Raw genomic sequence first — 24428 nt, 5'->3', positions numbered from 1 at the left:
TCCTACAGCAGGCCCAGGAGTCGCCACTTAAAGCACCCACAACAGGACTCCTTGGTCAAATTCCATTCTTACCCTCAGCAGCTGCTAAGACCAGACAACCAAACTTTTGGACTTCCCCAATTGTGTATATATATATATATATGCAAGATGCTTCTTTATCACTCCACATTCATTTAAGAAATGTTTAAAAGATTATGGTTCTAGCTTTAGAACTCTTAAACAATAAGGTCAGGTAGATCGTGCCTCAGGAATTAATGAAAACCTCATTAGTTTCCTCAGGAATAGAACCTTCTAAGCAACATGAAAATCATTTCTTTGGATGAAAAAAAAATCACTTCAGGGGGCCCTTGGTTGTCCCTCATTGCCATCCGTGTCTTGGTAGAAAAGAAATGCTAAAGATATTTCTTGTGGCTCGATTCCTGTTTCCATTGCAGATGGTGATATGAACCAAAGGTTTACGAGTAAATGACAGTGATTCAGACCTAACCAAATGACATTTCAGATTAATCCTTTCAAATTGCATTTCAAAGTCAGATGCAGGAAAAGCTAACTGCTCTTAAACTGGCATTCTAAAAATAATAGTTCCATTGACGTCAACTATATTGATGTTGCTTAAAAGATTTATAACTGAGAAGACCCAAGGATTTGATATTAGGCTTCAAAACATTTAGCAAGTTGATACAGGACACAGGCGTGGGCTTGGCAATTCTGACTTGAAAGCATTACATATCCTTTGGTATAAAATATATCTAGACGGAAGTTCCTACAACTAATGAAAGGAAGTCTGCTTTAAGAAAACAAGAGTAAAAAAAATGAGGCAGTTAAAAATTGTACTTAATATAGTACATTTTAAAAGGTATTCAAAATCGAATCTTCCTCCTCACAAAAAAAATTCAATTTATTTTGCAAATGAATTAAACAAAGTTAGCTAAAATGTATGAAGGACTGCAAAACAGGCAAGTTCAGTCTTCTCCATTCCAAGTACAGTAAAACATAAATTTAATTTAATTATAACATTTTTCTCCAGCTGGGAGGAAAAGGTTGCATTTTCATCTGGCACTTTAAATAAATCACTGTAAAAAAATCATGGTTAATTTTATATGATGTGTGTTGTACCATACTTTTTTAAAAAGTGTGGTTAGACTTTTATTACATTGAAAGCCAGTTTTGTTTCATCTGTTATAATAACATCTGGACATCTTTCCGAAAAGACAAAGGTGTCTCAAAAAAAATTCTGAGTTGGGAGACAGAAGACACAGGTAACCAAAGGGATGGGAGGCATTGAGGAATCTGAATTCAACTCCTGACTTAGTCACTGCTCCATTGTGGTAGAGCACAAATAATCTAATACTACTTCAACTTTTGGGCCAAGGTGACTTGGAGATGATGTTATCTGGGCCCGAGAGACCTCAGTGAGAGTCTGTATATCTATTTTTAACCACCCTCCAAAAAAAGGCCTTTGATTCTATGGGACAGTCCTGACTCTACTTGCCCCTATCTAAAACAGTTTCTGGACTGATGAAGAACTTCTTCAAACCCCTCAAAGTCAACTCCTAAAAATTCTGATTTTTTTCCAATGACATGCAACATATGTATCAGCTATGTCAAATACAATTGATGGAAGACGAAGCAAACAGGAGATAAAGTACTTTAGACACAGATGAAATGCTAATGAGAAAAGTGACACAAATTAATGCAGTAAAAAGTCAACAACAGTAGAGATGGATGTTTAATTTTAAATTAGAAAGATAAATTTCATCAGAGGACACATCACTGCCAACAGGAAAGTCAGAGGTCTCTAATTTTTTTGGTCTCGTACTCTACTTTAAATCTCCTATTTATTATTTTTTATAGATCAAAGATTTTTATGGAATTAAGACTTAATAAGGTAAATCAATTTTTTTCTATTGAAATTTGTGGTAAAAAAAAAAAAAAAGTTAGTTCCATCACCACCATTCTCTTCCCAGACCCCACCACTTAGATTTGTACCTTCTCAGTATTCTGTTTGACAATGCACCAAGGGTACAGCAGTGGCCAGAAACTTGGGGAGACAGATGAGGAAAGGGGACAGAGAAGGAACTTAAACTACCCAGAAGGCAATAAAGACACATGAAGTTTGTTTGTTTGTTTGTTTTTAAATCTACTCCTTGGGAAAAAAAAGAATCGACTCCTTGATCTTACCATTTGTTGGCTTTTACAGATTAGACTAGTTCTCTGAAATGTTTGTTATACCCATGGCTTTAGAGAAAGCTGGACCTTGTAAAAAAGACAATCCAAAGTATTAAATTCCCAGTTCCACTGCCATTTGGAGCTAAGTCACTATTGCTCAAGGTCTTTTACAATTATAAACCTGAGATAAATGTGTTAGGATGATTACTGAAGGCTCAATTAGATCACAGGTTAAAGGGCTACTGCTTTAAAAAGCAAAACAAAACAAAACCAAAAACGATCACAAAGACTCTCAAGCTGATTGCAAAACTGGAACTCCAACAAAAGAGATTATAAAGAGGTGTCTTGCAATATCTAACTATTCTCTCTCTGCCAACAAAGAAGTTCCAAATTGTTCAAAATCATATCAGAACGTTCCTTTTTAACTTTTTTATTTTAAAGTAATTTTAGACTGAAAGAATTGTGAAACTTGGGTAGAGTTCTTAAATCCCATTCTCCCCAACTTACCTTACATAACCATAGGTAAGAATTAAAATAATGAAATTTACATTGATACAAAACAACTATCTGCGAGCCTTATTCCAAGCTCAAAAATTGTCCTACTTATGTCTTTTTTTTTTTTTTTTAGTCCAAGATCCAATTCAGGGTACGTCCTTGCATTTAGTTGCCAAGTCTCCTTAGCCTTCTCCAATCTGTGGCAGTTCCTCAGTTTGTCTTTGCCTTTCATGACCTTGACCTTTCATGACTTTGAAGAGTACGGGCTAGTTATGTCCTACAGTGTTCTCCGATTTGGGTTTGTCTGATGCTTTCTCATGATTAGGTTGAGGCTGTGCAGTTTTGGTAAGACTATCACAGAAGTGATGTTGAGCCATCCAGGAAGTCCATGAGGACACCCATCTCATTACTAGTAATGTTGACTTTTTAACTTGGTTACGGTGGTGTCTACCAAATTTCTCCACCCTTTGTAAGCAGCAAGTATCTTGTTCTTGTAGGAATACATTTTGAGATTCTGCAGATATCTTATTTCTCATCATACCTTTGCTCCACTAATTGTATCTATTGATAATTCTTGCCTACAATAGTCATTACTGTGATATTTGCTTAATGACGATTTTCTATTTCCATCATTCATTCTGTATTTGTTAATTAGAATTCTACTGTAAGAAAGAGCTGTCCCAGATGCCTGGGTGGCTCAGTCAGTTAAGCATCTGCCTTCAGCTCAGGTCATGATCCCAGGGTCCTTGGACGGAGTCCTGCATTGGGCTTCCTGCTCAGCGGGGAGCCTGCTTCTCCCTCTGCCCCTCCCCCCTCAGCTTGTGATCTCTCTCTCTCACTCTCAAATAAATAAATAAAATCTTAAAAAAAAAAAGCTGTCCCTTCTCCCTCATTTATTATTCATTTATTTATTCAGGTCGGTATGGACTACTGATATTTATTGTATTCAGTGGGTTCTAATCCATTAATGACCAGCTCCACATTCAAGTTGTAAAAACAAAAATTTCCAAGTATCTTCTCAACTATCAAGAAACCACTTCCATCAGATCTAAGAAATTCTTATCTTGATTTAAAGTGATTTTTTATTGCTATTTCTCTTTTGAAATTTATATTAATCTGCCTATTAAACAAAATTTCTCTCTCCTCCAATCCAAGCATGAGAGACCACTTTTTCTCATCCTCATCATTCTAGAAATTCTCTCCAAAAAGAAAGAAAATTTAAATCAAAGAGAAAATAAACTTAGTTTAATTTTAACAGAATAAGAGCAGTAACATCAGAACAATAAGAACAAAAAGCTACTAATTGCCCATAATTGCACTCTGGTTTTGTTTTGTTTTGTTTTGTTTTTGGTAAAAATGAACCTGAGGATCCTTATTAAATACTCAGTTCCTACCTGACTGGAAGTCTGGTTTTCCATTCCACTCCAACTATAGCACAGAATAACCAGGGCACTCAGAATATACATACACATGGGGTGCTGTAACTGTTATACATGATGGTTAACTGGATACATCTAACATTCACAATTGAGAAGAATAGGAAAAGTGAGGTATACCTTTGTTTACTATAATAACTATGATCATGTTATCTAAGCATCACCACCTACATTGACACCAGCCGTACAAAAACTAAAGAAGGAAATGGGGGCGGGGGGAGGTTAGAGCTTGTCTGCCAGAGAAGCATTTATGCTGAAAGTGATGTGTTCCCATAATACTGACAGTTGGCCAATATCTTATATATAAAATACAATATGTATATCAAAGATTTTAAGATTTTATTTATTTGAGACAGAAAGTGAGAGACAGAGCATGAGGGGAGGGGCAGAGAGAGCTGGAGAAGCAGACTCCCCGTTGAGCAGGGAGCCTGATGTGGGGCTTGATCCCAAGACCCTGAGATCATGACCTGAGCCAAAGGTAGATGCTTAACCAACTGAGCCACCCAGGTGTCCCCATATAAAAGATTATAATATATATTAGGAAAATGAAATGGTTAAAACATTGAAGTTAGGGATTGGCTTCATGCAAGTACCACTCATCAAGGTCTGGAAAGCCAGGACAGAAGAGAAAAAGAAGAAAGAAAAGCCTAGTCTTCATTTGAGTTTGGCCCTTTAAACCATACTAATGCTATAGTTGCTTTAAAACATTAAAGAGACCAAACAAAGAATACAAGAGATCAGTATATTTGAAGATGGAATCGACCACGAGGAGATCATTAGAGCATGTCAAAACTTTGGCAATTTTTGAGGTGCTATGACTTGCAAAAGTACTGCAAAAGAAATAGTCCTAGCTGTATGGATAAGTGTCTTATCACACTGATACAAAAACTACCCGGGTTTCCGGTCTCAACCCACAAAATAAAAACTGCACTTCCTAACCTCCTCCCATTCATCACTTGAGTGTACTAACCAAGCTCACGTCTCCTTCTGTCCATGCCAGATACCAGAACCTGCTGGAAAAAACAAGACGGCAACACCCTCTGAGAGCCTGAAGGCAGGGCCACCTGGGAAGTGAAAAAGATGGCAGGAGCTGGAATGCCAGGGCGGGAATTGTTCCCACCGTTCCCTAAAGAGGGCCGCTTTTGCTGTTCCTTTTTCCCCTGTTCTCCAGAGGCTTCAGGACGCCCTCCCACATCCTCCTCTGCCTTTCTCCCGTGGCTCCTCCATGGGTAAAAGGGATTCGTCCACGTGCCCACCCATGTGATGTGTTCAACCCACTGCTGCTTACCCTTCTTATAGTTGCCTTTAGGTGAAGAAGGAGCTTAAGAACAGAAACATTATTCTCCACTTAGATGCCGTTTTAAAGCAAAGCTTTAAATCCATTCCAAAGCAAAATTCAACTGGAACCCTAAAAATATCTATCAACGCCAGCAGGGGCAGACTCCTTTACCCTTCGCCACCCCAAGGGTCGACTCTTGTCCCGCTAACACGCTTCTCAACCAAAGGTTATTACAGACATACTTGGTCCCTTCCCATTCAGATCCTTAACCCACAGCATCAGGAACCTGGCGGCTTGACTGGGCATCCTTATCCTCCTTCTGCCTCACCTCACACTGTGATGCTGGGAAGGAAGAGTGTGACGGGAGGGCACGGCCAGTGGGGGCTGTGCTGAGGGATCATAAGCGGGGAGCACGTGGCTCTCCAGAACTCCAGCAGCCTTGCCCGGTGCCACCCTGACAAACATGCAACATGAGTAAACTCCGTATTTATTTTGCAAATGTAGTTTCAAATTCCTTAGAACTCCACGGCCCCCTTCCTCTCTCCTAGTCCTCCACAGTGCCCCACAGCCTAAGCCCCCTCCTATAGAAATTCTGGAGCCCCCATTCTTGGCACGAGCAGCTGCCCCCATCCTTGCTCTGGGGCATGTGGTGGCGGGGGGGGGGCTCTAGCAGCAAGATCCAGGCTGGTCACTTCAATGCCCCAAGACTTGGAAGGAGACTTGGTTGTTGAGAAGCTGTTCCCTGCCTTCCACTGCCAACTGGCAGAGGGAAGAAGTTGAATTTCTCAGGCCATGCAATGGTAGGTATGCGCTCACCGCTCAAATTTTACCGGGCCTTGACAAATGGCTCAGGCTCCCCCAGCAGGGGACGGCTTGAGACTTCCCTAACACGGTAAGGGAACGGCTCCAGTAGTCATCACCTTTTTAACAGGGCTATGAACTCCCAGGGCCTTGCCCGAAGTAAAATTGCCGGAACAGTCTGCCTCCCACCTCTCGTAATTCCACAGTGGACAAGATTCCCAGATCAGGTACATGAGAAAAGCCCACCACTAGCTGAAACTACCAGATGATGCAGGGAGGGCAAGTTTTACTTTTCCAGGGGCCCCCAGCCTCCCACCAGTTTGTGTGACATGGAAGCGAAGGTGCCTTTTCTACTGTTTTCCTCCAGAAGCAAACAGTACTTGGATCAGGCATTAAATGCTTTGCTAATGAAGCTATTGCTGATGAATAAAAGTTCAGGGACAGAGCCACCGCTGAGCTCATTTGGAAGCAGTAAGAAGGCAGGCAGGACCCACAGGACCCACAGGACTCACACCCACAGTGTGAGCAGGGGCAGATGCAAGGAACATGGGCAACCACGTGGGCTAGATCTACACTGCAAAGCATTTGGAGCAAAGAGCTTAAATGCCTGGTGTCCTCTGAAGATGAAGAAATGTCCTACCTACATGCATTTTATAAGACAGTGAATGATGAAGAACCATGTATTTTAACATAAACAGCAGCTGCACCAAGGGAACTTGAGTCTTAACCAGAACTATTTTTAACATGCAAGGTATATTTATGTGTAACCTGTATAATAAAACATTTTTTAAAAGGCAGAAGAAATAGTCATAGTGACAGAATCCAGTCAAGCATAAGGTGGATAAGCCCCATTATGATATACTCAATCATATCTGGATTAAGAGCTACCTATTATAGGGGCGCCTGGGTGGCTCAGTCAGTTAGGCATCCGGCTCTTGATCTTAGCTCAGGTCTTGATCTCAGGGTCAAGAGTTCGAGCCCCACACTGGGCTACACCTACACCTACACACACACCTACACACACACACACACACACACACACACACACCTACACACACACACACACCTACACACACACAGTGGGGGGAGCGCCTGAGTGGCTCAGTCGGTAAAGCGTCTGCCTTTGGCTCAGGTCGTGATCCCTGGGTCCTGGGATCGAACCCCACGTTGGGCTCCCTGCTCAGTGGGAAGCCTGCTTCTCCCTCTCCCTCTGCCACTCCCCCTGCTTGTGCATGTGCTCTCTCTTTAAAAAAAAAAAACCTTAAAAAAAAGAGCTATTATAATAATAACTATATACAAGGAAAGCTTGATGTAAAGGAAGCCAGAAAGGAAGATGGTATAGCCCAAGTTCATGTGTATGTGGTATCTGCCCCGAAAGGAACGGTCCCATATAAATTGGGAAAGCTACCAATATCTTTAACATAAGGTTCTATTCATGTCTCAATTCAAAAGAGAGACCGTTACTACCACCACCACAATTTTTTACTCTCGGGGTGGGAAAAAAGTGGCCCGTTGGTTAAGAACTTTGATGACTATACATCCATGCCCACCTTTAGTCAGGCTCTCAGCAGACCAGTGAGAACAGAACCGGTCCTTTTAATGCCTTGGAGTGTCTTTCTACTCACCTAATGGGAAACAGACTTTGAAGAATTGAAGAAATGTATCATAGTTTAGTTCAGAAGACGTTTTTGTTCTTTTTTTTTTTTTTTTCAAATACCCTTTGGTAATTTCTAAGAGACATTGTGGGTTTGTTTGGTTTCCGTACAGCTCAAAAGTTAAACTGTTTTTAGAGTCAAACTGGGTACATGGAATGAGTGCCGGGAAAGTGGGATAAGAATGTATAATGGGAAAAGGGTAAGAAATAAGATGGAGGGGAGAACTGCAGGTGAATGGTGAATATGAAAAGAAAATTCTATACTAAGAAAATCAGAAAAGTTAAATTCTGTTCCCGAGAGCTGCAAGACAGACTCTCCTCACCCACTTGTCTGAACACATTAGCTCTAACATTTGATATCCGAATTGTCAACGGCTAGTGGTTACCATTCGCTTAAAAGTCTACAACAACGCCATGCCATTGAACTTTCTGCAATGTTGGAGATGTCATATTCGGTGCTGTTCTAATCTGGCAGCCATGAGCCATATGTGGCTACGGAGCACTTAGAACATGATTAGTGCAACCAAAGGAATGAATTTTTAATTTTATTTCATCTTAATTTTTTTAAGATTTTATTTATTCATTTGACAGACAGATAGCACAAGCAAGGGAAATGGGAGGCAGAGGAAAAGGGAGAAGCAGACTCCCTGATGAGTAGGGAGCCCGATGCAGGGCTCGATCCCAGGATCCTGGGATCATGACCGAGCCAAAGGCAGATGCTTAACCAACTGAGCCACCCAGGCGCCCCAATCTTAATTAATTTCAATGTAAGTAGCCATATGGAACAAGCGACTACTGGATTGGACAGCACAAGGTCTAGGATACAGGCCTGTGGTTAATCTCACTTTTCATCAGGTTAATGTCACTCTGCTAGATCAGAAGCTCCATGAGGATAGCACTGGGCCGATCCTACTCACCTCTCTATCCCGACCTGGAACAGGGCCTGGCACACTCTGCACACTTAATAAACACTGCTGACTGATCAGAATATGACAGAAGCAAATCAAAAAGGAAGCACCTTTTCTAGAAGGATTATGCATCAAAAGAGGCTCCTGAACACCCGAGTCCTACTTTAAAACCCACTTCCAAGTTGTATAGCTCACCCAATCTTCCCTCACTTTAATTTCCTTCTCTACTTTACTCATACAAAAGAAATCAATATTTCCCACCACAGGATGACATATTCAATATTATTTTTTTATCAAAAACATTCCATTATTTCCTGATTTTCCTAAAATGAATCACTTCTAAATCATTATGTATTCCTTTTATCCTTCCCTAGAAAATACTTCAAGCTCACTTGTAACACCTAGCTGATATTCCGTAAGCTGAACATGAGACACCCAGTTGCAGATGGGTTAAAAATGGTCTATAAACATCTTTCTGCCTGCTTTGCTTACAATCTCCTCCTTACAGAGGAGATTGTGTATATATTTGTGTGTGTGTGTGTATATATATATATACACCCACAAGTCATATCAACACATACATATACGTATATATATTCACACACACACACACACACGCACACTACTGAGTCTCCAATTATCAAGTCCTTTATCACACAATCTACCTACCTACCTCGTTCTACTCTTAAAGCCATGTAGTTAGGGTGGTCAGAAAGAACTGGACTAGAATTGTAGCTCTTCTGTGTTTTAGACATGCACCGTTGGGCAAATTACTTAAACCCCCTGGGGGTCCATTTCTAAGTTTGTTGAAGGGATTAGATGGTAAACCAGCAATGAAAGCATCCAGCAGAGCCCCTAATACACAGCAGGTGAGCTATGTTTGCTGAACGAATAACTTATTTCCTCTGTTTCTTGGGACCTCTTTCCGTAACAGAACCCATAATTGTTTTTCTAATAATCAAGCCAAAAGCAAAGAAGCAAATGGAGCAATGCTTACAATCTTCCCAAAGATGGGCTAGCGTTGGTTATCTTCTGAATTAAAGTGAGCTGTCCTGGGAGCCTAGGTGGCTTAGTCAGTTCAGCGTCTGCCGTCAGCTCAGGTCACGATCTCAGGGTCCCGGGATCGAGTCCCACGTCAGGCTCCCTGCTCAGCGGGGAGCCTGCTTCTCCCTCTTCCTCTTCCCTCTGCTTGTGCTCTCCCTCTCTCTCTCTCTCTCTCTCTCACAAATAAATAAATAAAGTGAGCAGGACCTGAAGACTAAAAGCAGATTCAAGGGGCGCCTGGGAGGCTCAGTCGTTGGGCGTCTGCCTTCGGCTCGGGTCATGATCCTGAGGTTCTGGGATCGAGCCCCGCATCGGGCTCCCTGCTCAGCGGGGAGCCTGCTTCTCCCTCTGCCTCTGGCCCCCACTCGTGCTATCTCAAATAAATAAATAAATAAAACCTTTAAAAAAAAAAAGTAGATTCAAGGGCAAGCTCCTGATTGGGGATTGAAGAAACAAAGGAAGGGGATGTATCACAATCTTAAGAAAATGGGAGAAGAACTCATCCAAAAAGGATATTTCTGATGACTGATAAACGTCAAATGAAAGGAAATGATTCGACTCCGTCTACCTTTGTAGAATTGCAATCCTTTATATTGTCTATAACCAGTTAAAATCTGTCATCTGTTTATCTTTAAAGTATTAACGATCACAAGACCACTCACTCTTCAGCCTCCAAACGGCACATCTGGTAAACCTGACTCCTAGCACCTTCGCCTAGTCTAGAGCTTCTTCAACACGTAGACAGCATTCATCAATAGAACTGAGGTAAGTAACAGTTTTAACAGTCTGTATGAAGAATCCATAGGTATGGAGCAATAAAGTACTCCTTTAAAAAGTAAGCCTCTGTATTTTGTTCCTAGACTCCCTCCGGCAGGGAGGTACATAGTCAAGATCCTAGGGAATAACGTCAACAGGCAAGAGGGAAGGTCATGAGACTCGTGCATACCTCCGCTTCCTGCAGGGTCCCGTGGTTCAGGCACACCGTGTCGGGGCAAGCAATGGGAGACCCACAGCCTTCTCGGATGGCCAGCTGCAGGTATTGTTTCAAGCACTAGAAGTTAAGAAGAAAAAAGACAATTACCCATTGCCTTACAGTAGCACAAAGGTCCCATAACCACCACTGCCTCCCCTCCTTCCCTGGCAGTCCTGGGGCTCCTGAACTCGGGAAACCAAAGTTATCACCCATATGAACACTAAGAACCATCACTTGGGAAAGAATGCAAGACAGGTGATTAAGTATGTATGACCTCATCCTAAGAATACTGAGTTTATGCAAGGCAACAAGTCAAATTCCTGTATGCTCACACATCTTATCCACCACGGATGTGGGAAAGAAGAAACCCTCTTTTGCCCGGATGGTAAAAACCTTCTTTGTCCTTTTTCTTTTTTTTAACTTATGTGACTTCCCAGTTCCATTTTTACCTAATGGTCCTCTCCCTCAAAGTTTGCCCAAAAGTAGAACCATGTGACTCTCATGCTGAGCTAGCCAAACAGAATCAAAATACAGCTGACCCTTGAACCACACAGGTTTGAACTATGCGGGTCCACTGATATGCAGGGTTTTTTCAGTAAATACAGTACTGTAAGTGTATTTTCTCTTATGACTTTTTTAGCATTTTCTATAGCTTACTTTATTGTAAGAATACAGTATATAACACATATACAGAATATGTATTAATCAATTGTTTATGTTATCAGTAAGGCTTCTGGTCAACAGTAGGCTATGACTAGTTAAGTTTGGGGGGAGTCAAGTTCTATGTGGATTTTTGACCGCATGGGGGGGGCCAGGCGGTGCCCTGAACCCCTGCATTGTTCAAGGGTCAATTATAAGAGTAAGGCACTGACTTATCTAAGAAAACTCTTTATTTTATTTTATTTATCTGAGAGAGAGAGAGAGAGAGAGCACAAGTGGGGTGGGGGGCACAGAGGGAGAAGCAGACTCCCCGCTGAGCAGGGAGTCGGACATGAGGCTCGATCCCAGGACCCTGGGATCATGACCTCAGCTGAAGGCGGACACTTCACCGACTGAGTCACCCAGGCACCCCCGCCGTCTTTATTCTTTTTCTCTATCTGAAAATAAAACGAATATCACAATGGCATTATTTCAGGAAACTAAGCATGTATTTACCTGACTGAAATTACTGTTACAATGTACTACTGAAGTAATGACTAGAGCAAAGCATTTAAACCGAATTTGTATTTCTTCACATACTTAATAATTCCCTTTTTCAAGGAGTCCGTTTTTTCCCCCTACGCCTTTCATCACAGAAAAAAATGAGAAAGTAACCCAAATATCCAAAATAGAAGAACATGTAAATAAATGATGCTAAATTCATACAATGACACACTGAAGAATCATGAAAAATATTTTCAAACGATGTTTAAACACATGGAGAAAATACTCCTGATTCAGTATGAATTGGAGAATAAAAGATATCTGGGAACGGGGTCCTCTTGCGGAACTCTTCCTATAGTTGCCTGCACTATAGGTGCTATATTTTACCTCTTATTTTCTTGTTTGAGAAAAGGGTAAACAATCACTTGCTCTAGCAGTTTTGGTGCCAGACACGGTCACTCGTGCTAAGAAGACTGGGAAGCAGAAGAGAGCCATATCAAGGAGACAAGGGGAAGAATTTCGGCGTACACGCAACACTTGAGAGGAGGGAGCAAAGCTGGCTCTCAAACAGGAGCGCCCCACACAAGGACAAATGAATAAATGATGTGAAGCCCTGTCCACCCGGCTCCGTTCTGAGGACCTCTCTGCACTCCATCCTTTTTCTGGAGATGCAAAGTCCAGGGAGGCTGGAATGGAGGTGTGTATGCTCCACATACACCCCGGCATCATGATGGCTTTATACGTCACGGATGCAACACCTAAGAACGTTAAATGCCGGGGTGACCACCTTGATCTCCCCGGCTGCCACTTGAAATGTGAGCAGAAAGACTCTAAAAACATACGGTCTCTAGGCTCAAGGGGAAGGTATCTGGGAAAACAAAGTGAACTGTTGTGCAACAAGCATCTATCAGAATATCTGGGCGTTAGCCATGGTGCCACACTAGCAAGTGACAATGGGAAAGTTACTCAGGCTGTGTCCCAGACCTGCTTCCCCTCACTGAAAAACCAGAAACGATAGTATCTGTTATGGTTACCTCACAGGGTTTAAAACCCACACACATACAAAACACAAACCTGAAATTTTACATACGGGTGCCCTTTGAAAAATTCACAAATTGCAGAATATTTGGTTTTATTTCTACTCCGCTTCACTTGATCTGAGACTTTCTATCAAAAACTTTGTGGGGAAATGTTAATCCTCTGACCTTCTGAGATTGTCCTTTCTCCACTCCCTTCAGAGAACCAGTTAAGCCACTGTGGTCCAGAAGCGTCATAAACAGAACAGATATTTGCAACAGGAAGGCATACACACCTCCATTCCAGCCTCCCTTTAGAACTATTTGCATCTCCAGAAAAAGCTTAGAGTCAAATAGAAACTAAAAAGACTATGTGAGTCTTTACAGGCAAAAAAAAAAAAAAAAAAGGCATTTCAACTTCTTTTGCAAACTTGTAAAGTTGAAATCGAAGCTTTCCCAAGAGTTAATCATAGATGTTCTATTTGTTTTCTTTTTTTAAGATTTTATTTATTTATTTGTCAGCATAAGCAGGGGAAGCAGCAGGCAGAGGGAGAAGCAGGCTTCCTGCTGAGCAGGGAGCCCAACGTGGGACTCGATCCCAGGACTCTGGGATCATGACCTGAGACGGAGGCAGATGCTTAACGGACTGAGCCACCCAGGTGCCCCTGTTCTATTTGTTAATGTAACGTTCTTAGGTGTTGCATCTGTGACGTGTAAAACCAGTACCTTCTGAAGCTGCCAACAAAGACTCTCCTGGCCACAATATTTTAGGAGAGAAATTAGAGCTATATACACGGGCTACACACACACACACACACGGGCTCCATATATATATATATATCCTACATGCCCTTTTTTTAATTCTAAGAAACACTGGTTCAAGATAGAGATGTGTCGCACAAGCGACTGAGTATGGGGACAGCATAGGCACCTGCCACTCCCTCCCTGTGAGCGTGCATTTCTAGTCAGAGGCCAAGAGGAACAACAACCAGCCCTGGTTATTGCTTCTTGTTGAATTTTCCAGCACCGTACGTTCGTTCTATGTCTTGTATCAGCTTTCACTAAGAATTTAATCTCAAGCCCTCCCTCTCTTCCCCAGTACCTCTGGCTGAAGCACAAAAGAAGCAAAAACATTCAAAGGAACCCCCCTGCAAACCAAACCTAAGTAAATGGGTAACAATTCTGGAAGAAACAGGCATCTGTTTCATCTGACTATAAATAAAAACAGAAAGAAAGAGGGGAAAAAAAACTACCATCATTTAGTCACATTAAAAAAAAAAGCTACATTCCAGGCAGACCGTCTCTGCCTTGCTGTCCTACCCGCCGCTCCCTCGCAGCGTATTCGGTAAACTTCTATTTCCTCTCTTGTGCCCTGGGGGAATTCTTTCATCCGGTCACCCCTCATTTGCTGACCTTCCCGGGGAACCTCTGCCGAGCAGCAGGGGGGCTGGCCTCTCCCCCGGATTCTCTGGGAATTTCTTGGGACTTTCCCTGGGTGCACCGGACGGACTCTAGTACTCTGTGGGGGAACTGAGGACCTCAGGCCGAGGTGACTCCTAGGTGAGGCTTTGCCCTTGCTAGAAAGGGTGAGGGATTTCCCCTCTGGCCCTTCGGAGAAATCTGACCCCCCCACACTCCCTTTCCTTGTGCTGTCCAGCCTTTGGCCTTAGCCGTCTAACCCTAGTACTTCCCGGACAACTGAAGGTCTCTGGCCAGGGCGGCTCCCCAGTGTGGTCTAAAGGTCAGACTGTCCCCGCCTGCAACGGTGAAGGACCCCTTCTCTCTGCTCTCCCGCTGCCCCCCGGAGGTCCCCCAGCCTGCAGCCCAGTTGGCAGTGGCAGCTCGTCCGGGGCGAATCTGCACACGTGGCTGACTCATGGCGGACTCTCAGCCACCTTGCTTCTTTCGGGCCCTCATGTTTCTCCTCTCTTCCCACGGGTCTGGCCACCATCTTGATCTACAGGCAAAACACACTCCTCCACGTCGGCAGGAATCCAACCACCCCGCTCAAGGATGATGAGTCAACAAGGATTCCAGCCCGTGCCCGCATCCAAGGGTCCCCTCCCGCTGTGCCCCATGGACCCAGCCACCAAGAGTTTCACTTAAATCGCCTATCAGCGCATGAATCTGATACCAAGCTCTGGTCTGTAACTGCACAGAATCCCTGATGGACCAACAGGTTTAGGTGGGGACAGGGTGTCCCCCGCCCCTGCCCAGCAGGAAGCAGCTACTGAAGACGAGACCTCCACCCAAATGCCGAAGATGTGTCACTGTCGATCGGTCCGTGGGGAATGTAGAGGCTGCTTTTAGGCAAGAGGCTGGAGCAATGGAAACCAAAGTAAGGGGAAAGGGCCCGCCGCGACCACCAGGCTGAATGCAAACAGGCTCATTAAGTGACCCACTTCAAAACAGCCACAGGCGCTAGCTGACCAGTGGGCTGCTTACAACCGGGCACTGGTACCAAAACAGGAAAAGTCAATGTGTTCCCAGACCTTCTCACTTCCCCCGCTTCCTAGAGCCTCCCACCACTGCCTCCTGGCAGTTTCTCCTTTGCTGTCCTGTCTGCTATTCCCTTGTGGTGTATTCAATAAACTTCCATCTCCTTAAAAAAGAAATTACATTCCATTAAATAATAGCATTAAACAGATGCCTAAATATGCAATTTTCATAACAGCTACTAAGTTCTAAGGGAAATGTTTTAAGCAGAACTTTTTGAAAATCCGGATGACCCACCAAAAGAAAGTTTTTTTTTCCCTTTTAAATAGTCAACGTTCCCACTTCATCAGTATGGTAGAACATAAAAAACATTTTTAGGCCATGAAGTGTCATGTATAATAATAGTAAGGACTGTTCTCCCCCCACCACCACACCCTGTCCTCGTCGTGCAATTTCTATCTCTGTGAATGACATTTCCATCCATCCAGCTGTACAACCCAGAGATGTATGGATCATCTGGGACACCTCTTTCTCTTACCCTGTATCCAGTAAATGCCTACTAGGTAATCTGCACCTGGCTGTCTAACCAAGCCCTCATTACTTAACAGAGCCTTTGAATCCACCTTCCGCCATATACACAGCCTCCCCACATCCCCAGTCTTCCCCATCTCAGTAAAAGGAACCAATTACCCAGTTACTCAGCCAAAACAAAAACAAAGACATCCTTGATTCCTCTTTTCCTCAAACTCTACAACCAAAACATGTCCCCACACTAGGCATTTCCCACCACTCCTGCCACAAACTCAAGTCCCCATCTTGAGTTGCCCTTGCTAGAAAGGGTGAGGGATTTCCGGAGACCTCTGCAATAGCTTTCTTGCTGGTCTCTACTCCACACAGTAGTCAAGGTGCTCTTCATACATCTTTCTAAAATATAAATCATATCTTATTCTCCTGCCCCAAACCCTCCAGTGAATGTGCATCTCATTCAGATGGCCTCGCCAACTCCTTTCCATGACCCACACGGTCCTACTTGTTCTGACTCCAGGCTACTGCTCTGAGCTCATTTCTACCACATTCCCCCTTTACTCTGGGGCTATGAACCTGCTCGCTATTTCTTCGACGTGTCACACTTGCTCCCGAATCAGGCCTTCTTTCTTGGTTGGTGCCATTCCCCCCGCTGCCCCCTGGAATGTCCTTCCCCCAGATGGCTCGATCTCACGTCATTCAGGGCTCTCCCTCAATGTCACGTCTTCAGATAGGCCTTCGCTGGCTAAAAAGGCCAACCTTCCCTCCCCTATCAGGCCTCCTTACCCTGCTTTATTTTTCTTCATAGCACTTTCTATTACCTAATGTTTTTTACTTGTGTATTATCTTGTTGCCCCACTAGAAATTCAGCTAGAAGTATAGGGACATGGTCTTATTCTCTGATGGATTCCAGAAAAACATGTAGAAGGTACTACAAAACACATTACTGGGTGACTTAATAGTTCCAAAATCCTATCCATCCCATGTCCTAAGTACTGATTAGGCCTATTCACCTCTATCAGTCTCTTCTGCCCCATCCTTAGACCACTTTCCATTACCTCTTACCTGGGTTTCTGCCTTAGTCCATTCACTAGTCTTCCTGTATCTGTTTTTGCCTCTTTCTAATAATTCTCCACATTGCTGGCAGAAGGAACTTTAATAAAATCTAAATCTGATCCCTTCTGTCATCTGCTTAAAACCCTTCCAAGACTGTAAACACTCTTTATGTCTCCTTTGTAGCACTTACTACAATTAGGACTTAAAAATTACATGGATATAGGGGCACCTAGGTGGTTCAGCCAATTAAGCATCTGACTCTTGATTTTGGCTCAGGTCATGATCTCAGGGTCCCGGGGATGGAGCGAGCCTCGTGTTGGGCTCCATGGTGGGTGTGGAGCCTGCTTAAGATTTTCTCTCTCCCTCTGCCCCTCCCCACATCTTGCATGTGTGCATGCGTGCGTGCGTGTGTGTGCTCTCTCTCTAAAAAATTAGGTGTATGTAATTATGTACCCCCCAAAGTCTCACTCTCTCCACTCAGTCCACCTGTCAACATTATCAGAAATTTTAGCCTTTAGAAGTCTTTGATTAAAACCTTGTCTCTAGAATAATCCTGTCACCATTCACAAATGATTAGGACAGGAGGATAGTCAGATGAGGTAGTAGTTTCCTGGCAAAGGGCAGAGCCTTGAAGAAAAGGATAGAAGACAGGTATGTTTCTAGGGACAAGAAACACTGGAAACTATGGGACACTAATGGGAAGGGCAGCCGTGATATTATGATTTGTAATAAGAAATACAAATACATTCTTCCTATTTCTAGCACAGAGCTTCTAAAACCCTTGGAATCTCCTAAGTGATGGGAGAGATAAAAAGTGTCTTTTGTTAAGGAGGTGACTTTGGGAATGCCCCTAGGTCACGTGGGGACTGGTTGCCAGGGGTACCAACTCTGTGTGAGTGGAGAGTTGGAACTTTTAGTCCTATCCATTGACCTCCAGGGAGGGGAGAGAGGCTGGAGGTTACATCATTGGCCACCGGTGATTGATTCAATCAGTCATGCCTATGGAATGAAACCTCCATAAAAACCCAAAAGTCTGAGTGCAGAGAGCTTACTGGTTGGTGAACACATGGAGATTTGATAAGAGTGCTATATTTAGGAGGACTTGGAAGATCCATGCTCTTTCCCCACACCTTGCCCTATGCATGTCTTCCTTCTGGCTGTTCCTGAGTTATAGCATTTTATAATAAACGAATAATCGTAAGTTAAATGCTTCTCTGAGTTCTCGGAGCTGCTCTAGCATGTTAATTGAAGCCAAGGAGGAGGTCATGGGAACCTATGATTTACAGCCAGTTGATCAAAAGTGCTTGTGACTGGCACGCAAAGTTGAGAGACTTCTTTGATCCAGACTTGTTTGGATAAATGTCTATTCCTATCCTTTGCCCATTTTTAATTGGGTTATTTGTGTTTTTATTACTGAGTTATAGGACTTCTTTTTATGTTCTGCAGGTGTCCTGTATCAGATATGATTTGCAAATATTTTATCCCATATTGTGAGTTATCTTTTCATTTTCCCGAGAGGTCCATCGTAAAGGTTTTTAATTTTGATGAAGTCCATTTTTTTTTTCTTATGTTCATGCTTTGCCTAATCTGAGGTCATGAAATTTTTTCTACTTCCCATATTTTCTTCAAAGAGTTTGCAAGTTTAGCTCTAACAGTTAGGCAGAAGCCATTTGAGTTAATGTTTGTCCACGGTACGAGGAAACACTCCAACTTCATTCTTTTGCAAATGGTATCCAGTTGCAAATGGTATCCAGTTGTCCCCCACACTATTTATTGAAAAACTATTCTTTCCCCACTTTGAACTGTCTTGGCACCCTTGATGGAAATCAGCTGACAGTAAACATGAGAATTTATTTCTGGAACTGTCAATTCTATTCCATTGATCTATCTGTCTATCCTTATGACAGTGTGACACAGTTTTATTATAGTGCTATTGTAAGTTTGAAGACCAGAAGCAAGTTCTCCAACTTTCTTCTTCTTCTACAAAATTCTTTTGGCTCTTTTTTCCTCAGTTTTCCATATGAATTTTAGGATAAGCTTGTCAATTTGGGCAAAGAAGATATTTGGGATTTTGAGAGGATTCATATCTGTAGATTCATTTTATGGCCATCTTAACAATACCGGCATGCCTTGTGTATTGTGCTTCACAGATAGTACGTTTTTACAAATTGAAGTTTGTGGCAACCATGCATCGAGCAAGTCTATCAGTGCCATGTTTCCATCAGCATTTGCTCACTTCCTCTGTGTCACACCTTGGTAATTCTCGTCATATTTCAAGTCTTTTCATTACATATTATATTTGTTATGGTGATCTATTGGTCAGTGTAACTCGTTGAAAGCTCAGAGGATGGTTAGGCATTTTTTAGCAATAAAGTATTTTTTAATTAAGCAGAGTGCATAGTTTTTTTGGACATAATGCTATTGCACACTTAAAAGACTATGATATAAGACTATAGTGTAGGCATAACTTTTATATGCCCTGGGAAATGAGAAAATTCGTTTGGCTTGCTTTATTGTGATATTTGCTCTGTTAAGTCTGGAACCAAATCCCCAATACCTCCTAAGTATGCCTGTATTGATCATGAATATCGAGTGTCTTTCTATTTAGTCTTCTTGAATTTCTTTGAACAATGTTCTGTAGTTTTCAGAGTATAAGTTTTGTGCTTCTTTTGTTAAATTCATTCCTAAGTATTTTATTCCTTTTGAAATTATTGTGACTAACTGTTGTTTTAATGCACCATTATCGTATTTTCCTGTTAGTGTATAGAAATATAATCAATTTTTGTATATTGATCTTGCATCCTGCAGTCCTGTTAAGCTGGCCTCAGTGTTTCTAAACTCTGTGACTCCAACACGCAACCAAGTCCAAGAACCTCTAGTTCAATACAATCCATGCCCTCGAGTCTAATCAAGGAAGTTCCGTTCATCATCACTGCCTTTAAGTTATTTAGTAATATTCAAAAGTATGATCTCTATAGGAAGGAAGGACTCCTTTCTAACCAACATCTCCATAGAGAACGCACGCATTTAGCTAGTTCCAAAAGAAACCGAAAAGGAAGCCTAAGAAGGCTTGAAGTGTTAAAGTTAAAGCTCTGATTGAGATCCTTTAAATACTTGACCCAAAACAGTGCTGCTGCTGTTTTTGGAAAAGGGTAGTAAGATCCACCTTGTACGCTTGAGAACAGTCATTCAGTATGGGAGATTAAATCTGGCCCCCAATCGAAAGTACCTCCAGTTCCCACCAAGCAAAAGCGATCAAACACTTCTATCTTTATCTCAAGTGATCATGAAACACCTAAATTAAGAAACTCAGTGATGGAAATAGTTCTGTAGAGAAACCCACTGGAAATGATGAAGACAGATCCAGTCCTCACAACGAAGTGAATCAATCAATCCTGCTAGACTGGAAGCTCAATCAGAACAGGGAACAGGCATGAGCCTGGGAAGGATCTGCTTTCAACACGAGTAATTCAAGAACTCTCCCACTGACCTTTCAGAGGCTCTCTCTTTTATCCCAGCAGGGTTGCCTTTCTTAACAGAGGGGGCCCCAGTTCTCAAGCTAGTTCCAAAGAGAGCCCTGTGTGCCAGGTGCTTACAACACAGTATACCCAGAAAAGCAACCGATGGTTCCAGGAGAAAGAAAATAAGAAGGCTTGCCAAGTTTACATCCTTCCATTTCCTCCAGAGAAACATTAGACCTCAGAACTGCCCACCCTCAGCTGGCCCCAAGGCTCTAGCCAACAGGCCCAGGACAGGCAGCGAGAATAAGCACAGCCCAGATTAAACATCGGGAGATTCCGCGGACCTCATTTATCACTTTCTTCATCTTCCTCCTGTGTACCTAAAGAGTCCCTATTTGAACTCTCAGGCAGCCTTTCTGACTCTCCCAGAATGCACAGAAGGTCTCAGCACTACAGAAGGAAACAAACCCCAAATTAACAAAGGGTTAAGAGACCCCTTCAGCCATGATATAGGGCTATGCAAGTTATCTGCATAAAATATATCCACTCAACGAACCCAGGTAAACACAGTGAAGAACATAGTACCTTCATTCTACTAGAGAATGCACAGTGAGAATCCATCCGTTTTATCCATACAACGATAGATGCATGATAAGTACAGTAAAAATTTAGTGTTGGAATCTAAGAGGTGGGAGGAATATAGATATTCATTGTTAAAATTCTTTCAACTCTGTTGTATGTTTGAACAGTTCCGTAACAAACGAACAAATTTTTAAGCCAAAAAGAAAAAAAATTTACACCATTCACCAAATCTCAGATCTTAATGTTCCTTAAAGCAAGAATCACCTACGTTATATTTTATATAAAACCCCAATATCTGTATTGTATTTAAACCAGTTTGAATAAATTATAGTGAAATAAAATCTTATTAATGAAAATTAGTGACAGCAACATTAATGATTATCTAAATTTTTGAAATTTTTCAAGAACATTTACATTGTATAAATGAGACAAGCTAACTCATCATCAATTACATTTTTTTCCTACAGGACCTAACCTACAAAGCCAGCATGCAAAATGGTTAAACCACAGTGATGCTGTTAGTTTCTTCAAGAGAATATTTTTTTCTCTACACAGACTACTGGTTAGAAACGACTTACTTTCAGTTTAACATAGACATAAGCCTTAAGCTTGGGGTATGTGGGTGGCTCAGTCGGTTAAGCGTCTGCCTTCAGGTCAGGTCACAATCTCCAAGTCCTGGGATCCAGCCACGCTGCCTCTGCATTAATGCTCCCTGCTCAGTGGGGAGTTTGCTTCTCCCTCTGCCCCTCCCCCTGCTCGGGCTCTCTCCCCCTCTCTCTCAAATAAATAAAATCTTTAAAAGAAAAAAAAAAAAAGACCTAAGCCTTAAACAAACTTCTTCCTTGGCTACATTTACAAAAGAGAATTTATTAGATTTAAGAAACGTGAACTCTGAAAAAGCTGGATTAACAGTGACTAGGTTGAATGTGAGCTATCTTGTAATATTCAAAATTAATTTAACTGATTTTATTCAACAACTCCACAGCAAAATCAGAATATCTTTCTACTTATAATAGAGATGGTAACAAACTTGCAACTATCCCTCATCTCATAATTTTCCCCCAAGACTTTATTCTGCAAAAACGGGAATGTTTTCACCATTCCTAAAAAGCAAATTTCTAGAAATCAGGGGGTTTTGTAGGTGGTGCTTACTTTCACTTTAATTGCCCTCATGTGAGTCAGTCTTCCTTTTCTTTCTCTTAAAAAATCCATAGACTTGCATATCCAAGACTGCTCTTGACTGTCTTGTTGAAATCTAACCTAGTTACTATCCTTGAATGGCCACTTTCCAAATTTTTCTTTAAGTTTTATTTATTGAGAGAGAGAGAGAGAGAGAGAGAGAGAGAGAGTGTGTGTGTGTGTGTGTGTGTGAGAGAGAGAGAGAGAGCGTTGGGGGAGGGGCAGAGAGAGAGAGTCTTCAAGCAGACTCCTCACTGAGCACGGAGCCTGACTCGGGGCTCGTCAGGACCCTGGGATCACGACCTGAGCTGAAACCAAGAGCCACCTAGGCGCTCCCAAATATTTTGAGTGAAAATCTAATTATGGGGCCCAACCACTGTGAATGTTAACAAATAAAATTAAGGGAGCACATACTATGCCCTGGGCAGTATATTATGTATTTTCACAAACATTGCTCTTATCGTCCAAACAACCTTATGATTCAGGAATTAAGACTATGGATCTTGGGCAAGTAACTTAATTCTGCAGTGGTTTCTTTTTCTTTCTTTTCTTTTTGAGAGAGAGAGAGAGAGCATGAGAGCTGGGGTGGGGAGGGTGAGGGAGAGGGAGCGAGAGAATCTTAAGCAGGCTCCATGCTCAGCATGGAGCCCAACACTGGGCTCAGTCCCACGACCCTGAGATCATGACCTGAGCCGAAACCAAGAACGGAACGTTTAACCAACTGCACCGCCCAGGCGCCCCTGCACTGGTTTCTTAATGTGTAAACTGGAGGGTAAGAGCAAACGGGAAAAAACAGTACTCTTGCATTTTACATATTACATGGCAGGCACTTAAAGGCCTCTCTTGTCCTTCCTTGATTTTTTTTTTAACAGATGAATAAACTGAGGGTCAAAGACATAGAATAAAAACCCTCCACCCTACATTCATGTGGCTAATAACTCACAAACACTTACCAAAAGAGTCAAACCAAAAGGACATCCCTACTGGGGGTGGGAAATGCTTCAAAACCACTGAGGCTTTTGGTTAACACACAGCTTATGTATTTCTACAGAAATGAGCATTGACTGGGTCTAGCCTGATGCCAAGAGGTGCCACGTCTATCTGAAAGCTACCACATAACTAATCCTTGATGCACTTAAATAGTCAGAAAGTGGAGCTTTAGAGTTCACTGAATTTTCTAGTTTGCAACCTCTTTGGCTTCAACTTGTCTACATTTTTAGAAGTTCCTTTTCCTAGATAGTAACATCTTATCAGGGAACATAAACTTTTTTGTGTGATAATTTATCTTTCACCAACATTAGGCCAACATTATAAGCATTATGTTCTCATTCATTCATGTCTCCAAAATACAATACACTTTTCTTGATAGGACCCATTTTTCTAACTTGACAGTACTGTGGATACCAGGGTATAAAATCAGCTGAAACTGTACTAGCACTGGACATACTGTGTATTTTTTAGAGATAGACTCATGAGAAGAGCTTGTTTTGCTACAATTTGCTTCCTCCTGAAAAGAGGAAACACTGATTAAACAATGACCTATGTTCTTTTCACATCTCAGATTAGAGAAAGTAAAAAATTTGAAAATATCCAGAGTGTCAAAGAAGGGGGATTTCCTACACATTGGGTGGGGGCTGTTGGCACAACAGTTTTGGGGGGGGGGCAATTAGGCAACATATCAACTTAGAATGCACATACCTTTTTATTAGGCAATTCCACTGCTAGAAATTTTTCCTAAATAGATACAGTTTCACATTTATACAAGTACAAACATTTTTCATTTATAATAGCAAACACTTAAAAAGGAAGGTGGGTCTCTGTACTCTTACATAGAAGTGTGTTCACAATACACTAAGTTAAATTTGTAAACTCAAGTTAAAGAAAAATATCTATAAAGATCCCATTTCTCTATTAAATGGTATGTATGAATATATAACCATCCCTGTGTTCACATATTTGCACACAGAGGAGTCTGGAAGGCAAACTGATCATACAATCGATACCCTGGAAGCTTTTGTTTTTGTTTTGTTTTAAAACTAGCATGAGGGCACCTGGGTGGCTCAGTCGGTTAAGTGTCTGACTCTTGATTTCTGCTCAAGTCATGATGGCAGGATTGTGAGATCGAGCCCCGCGTCAGGCTCCGCACCAGGCATGGAGCCTGCTTAGGATCCTCTCTCCCTTTCCCTCTGCCCTGCCCCTGCTCTTTCTCTCTCTCTCTCTCTCTCCCAAAAAATAAAAATAAAAAAATAAAAACCTGGCACATATTACTAT

General features: G+C 42.1%; 1 protein-coding gene across 2 annotated transcripts in view; it reads right to left on the bottom strand.

Moving 5' to 3' along the window:
• The window catches only part of RNF144B (ring finger protein 144B), a 79663-nt gene that overhangs the window by 30294 nt on the left and 24941 nt on the right, over positions 1–24428 (bottom strand). For both annotated transcript variants that reach the window (XM_028107477.2, XM_088024135.1), the window contains exon 3: positions 10733–10837. In XM_028107477.2, coding sequence (XP_027963278.1) covers positions 10733–10837 — 105 coding nt within the window. The remainder of the gene's footprint in view (positions 1–10732; positions 10838–24428) is intronic.

The sequence above is a fragment of the Eumetopias jubatus genome, unplaced genomic scaffold, assembly GCF_037043125.1.
Source record: "Eumetopias jubatus isolate StellerSeaLion01/CBP00866 unplaced genomic scaffold, mEumJub1_p1.0 scaffold_6, whole genome shotgun sequence".
Taxonomy (NCBI): Eukaryota; Metazoa; Chordata; class Mammalia; order Carnivora; family Otariidae; genus Eumetopias; species Eumetopias jubatus.
Note: the sequence above shows the minus strand (reverse complement) of the source record. Positions and strands in the feature narration are given on the sequence as shown.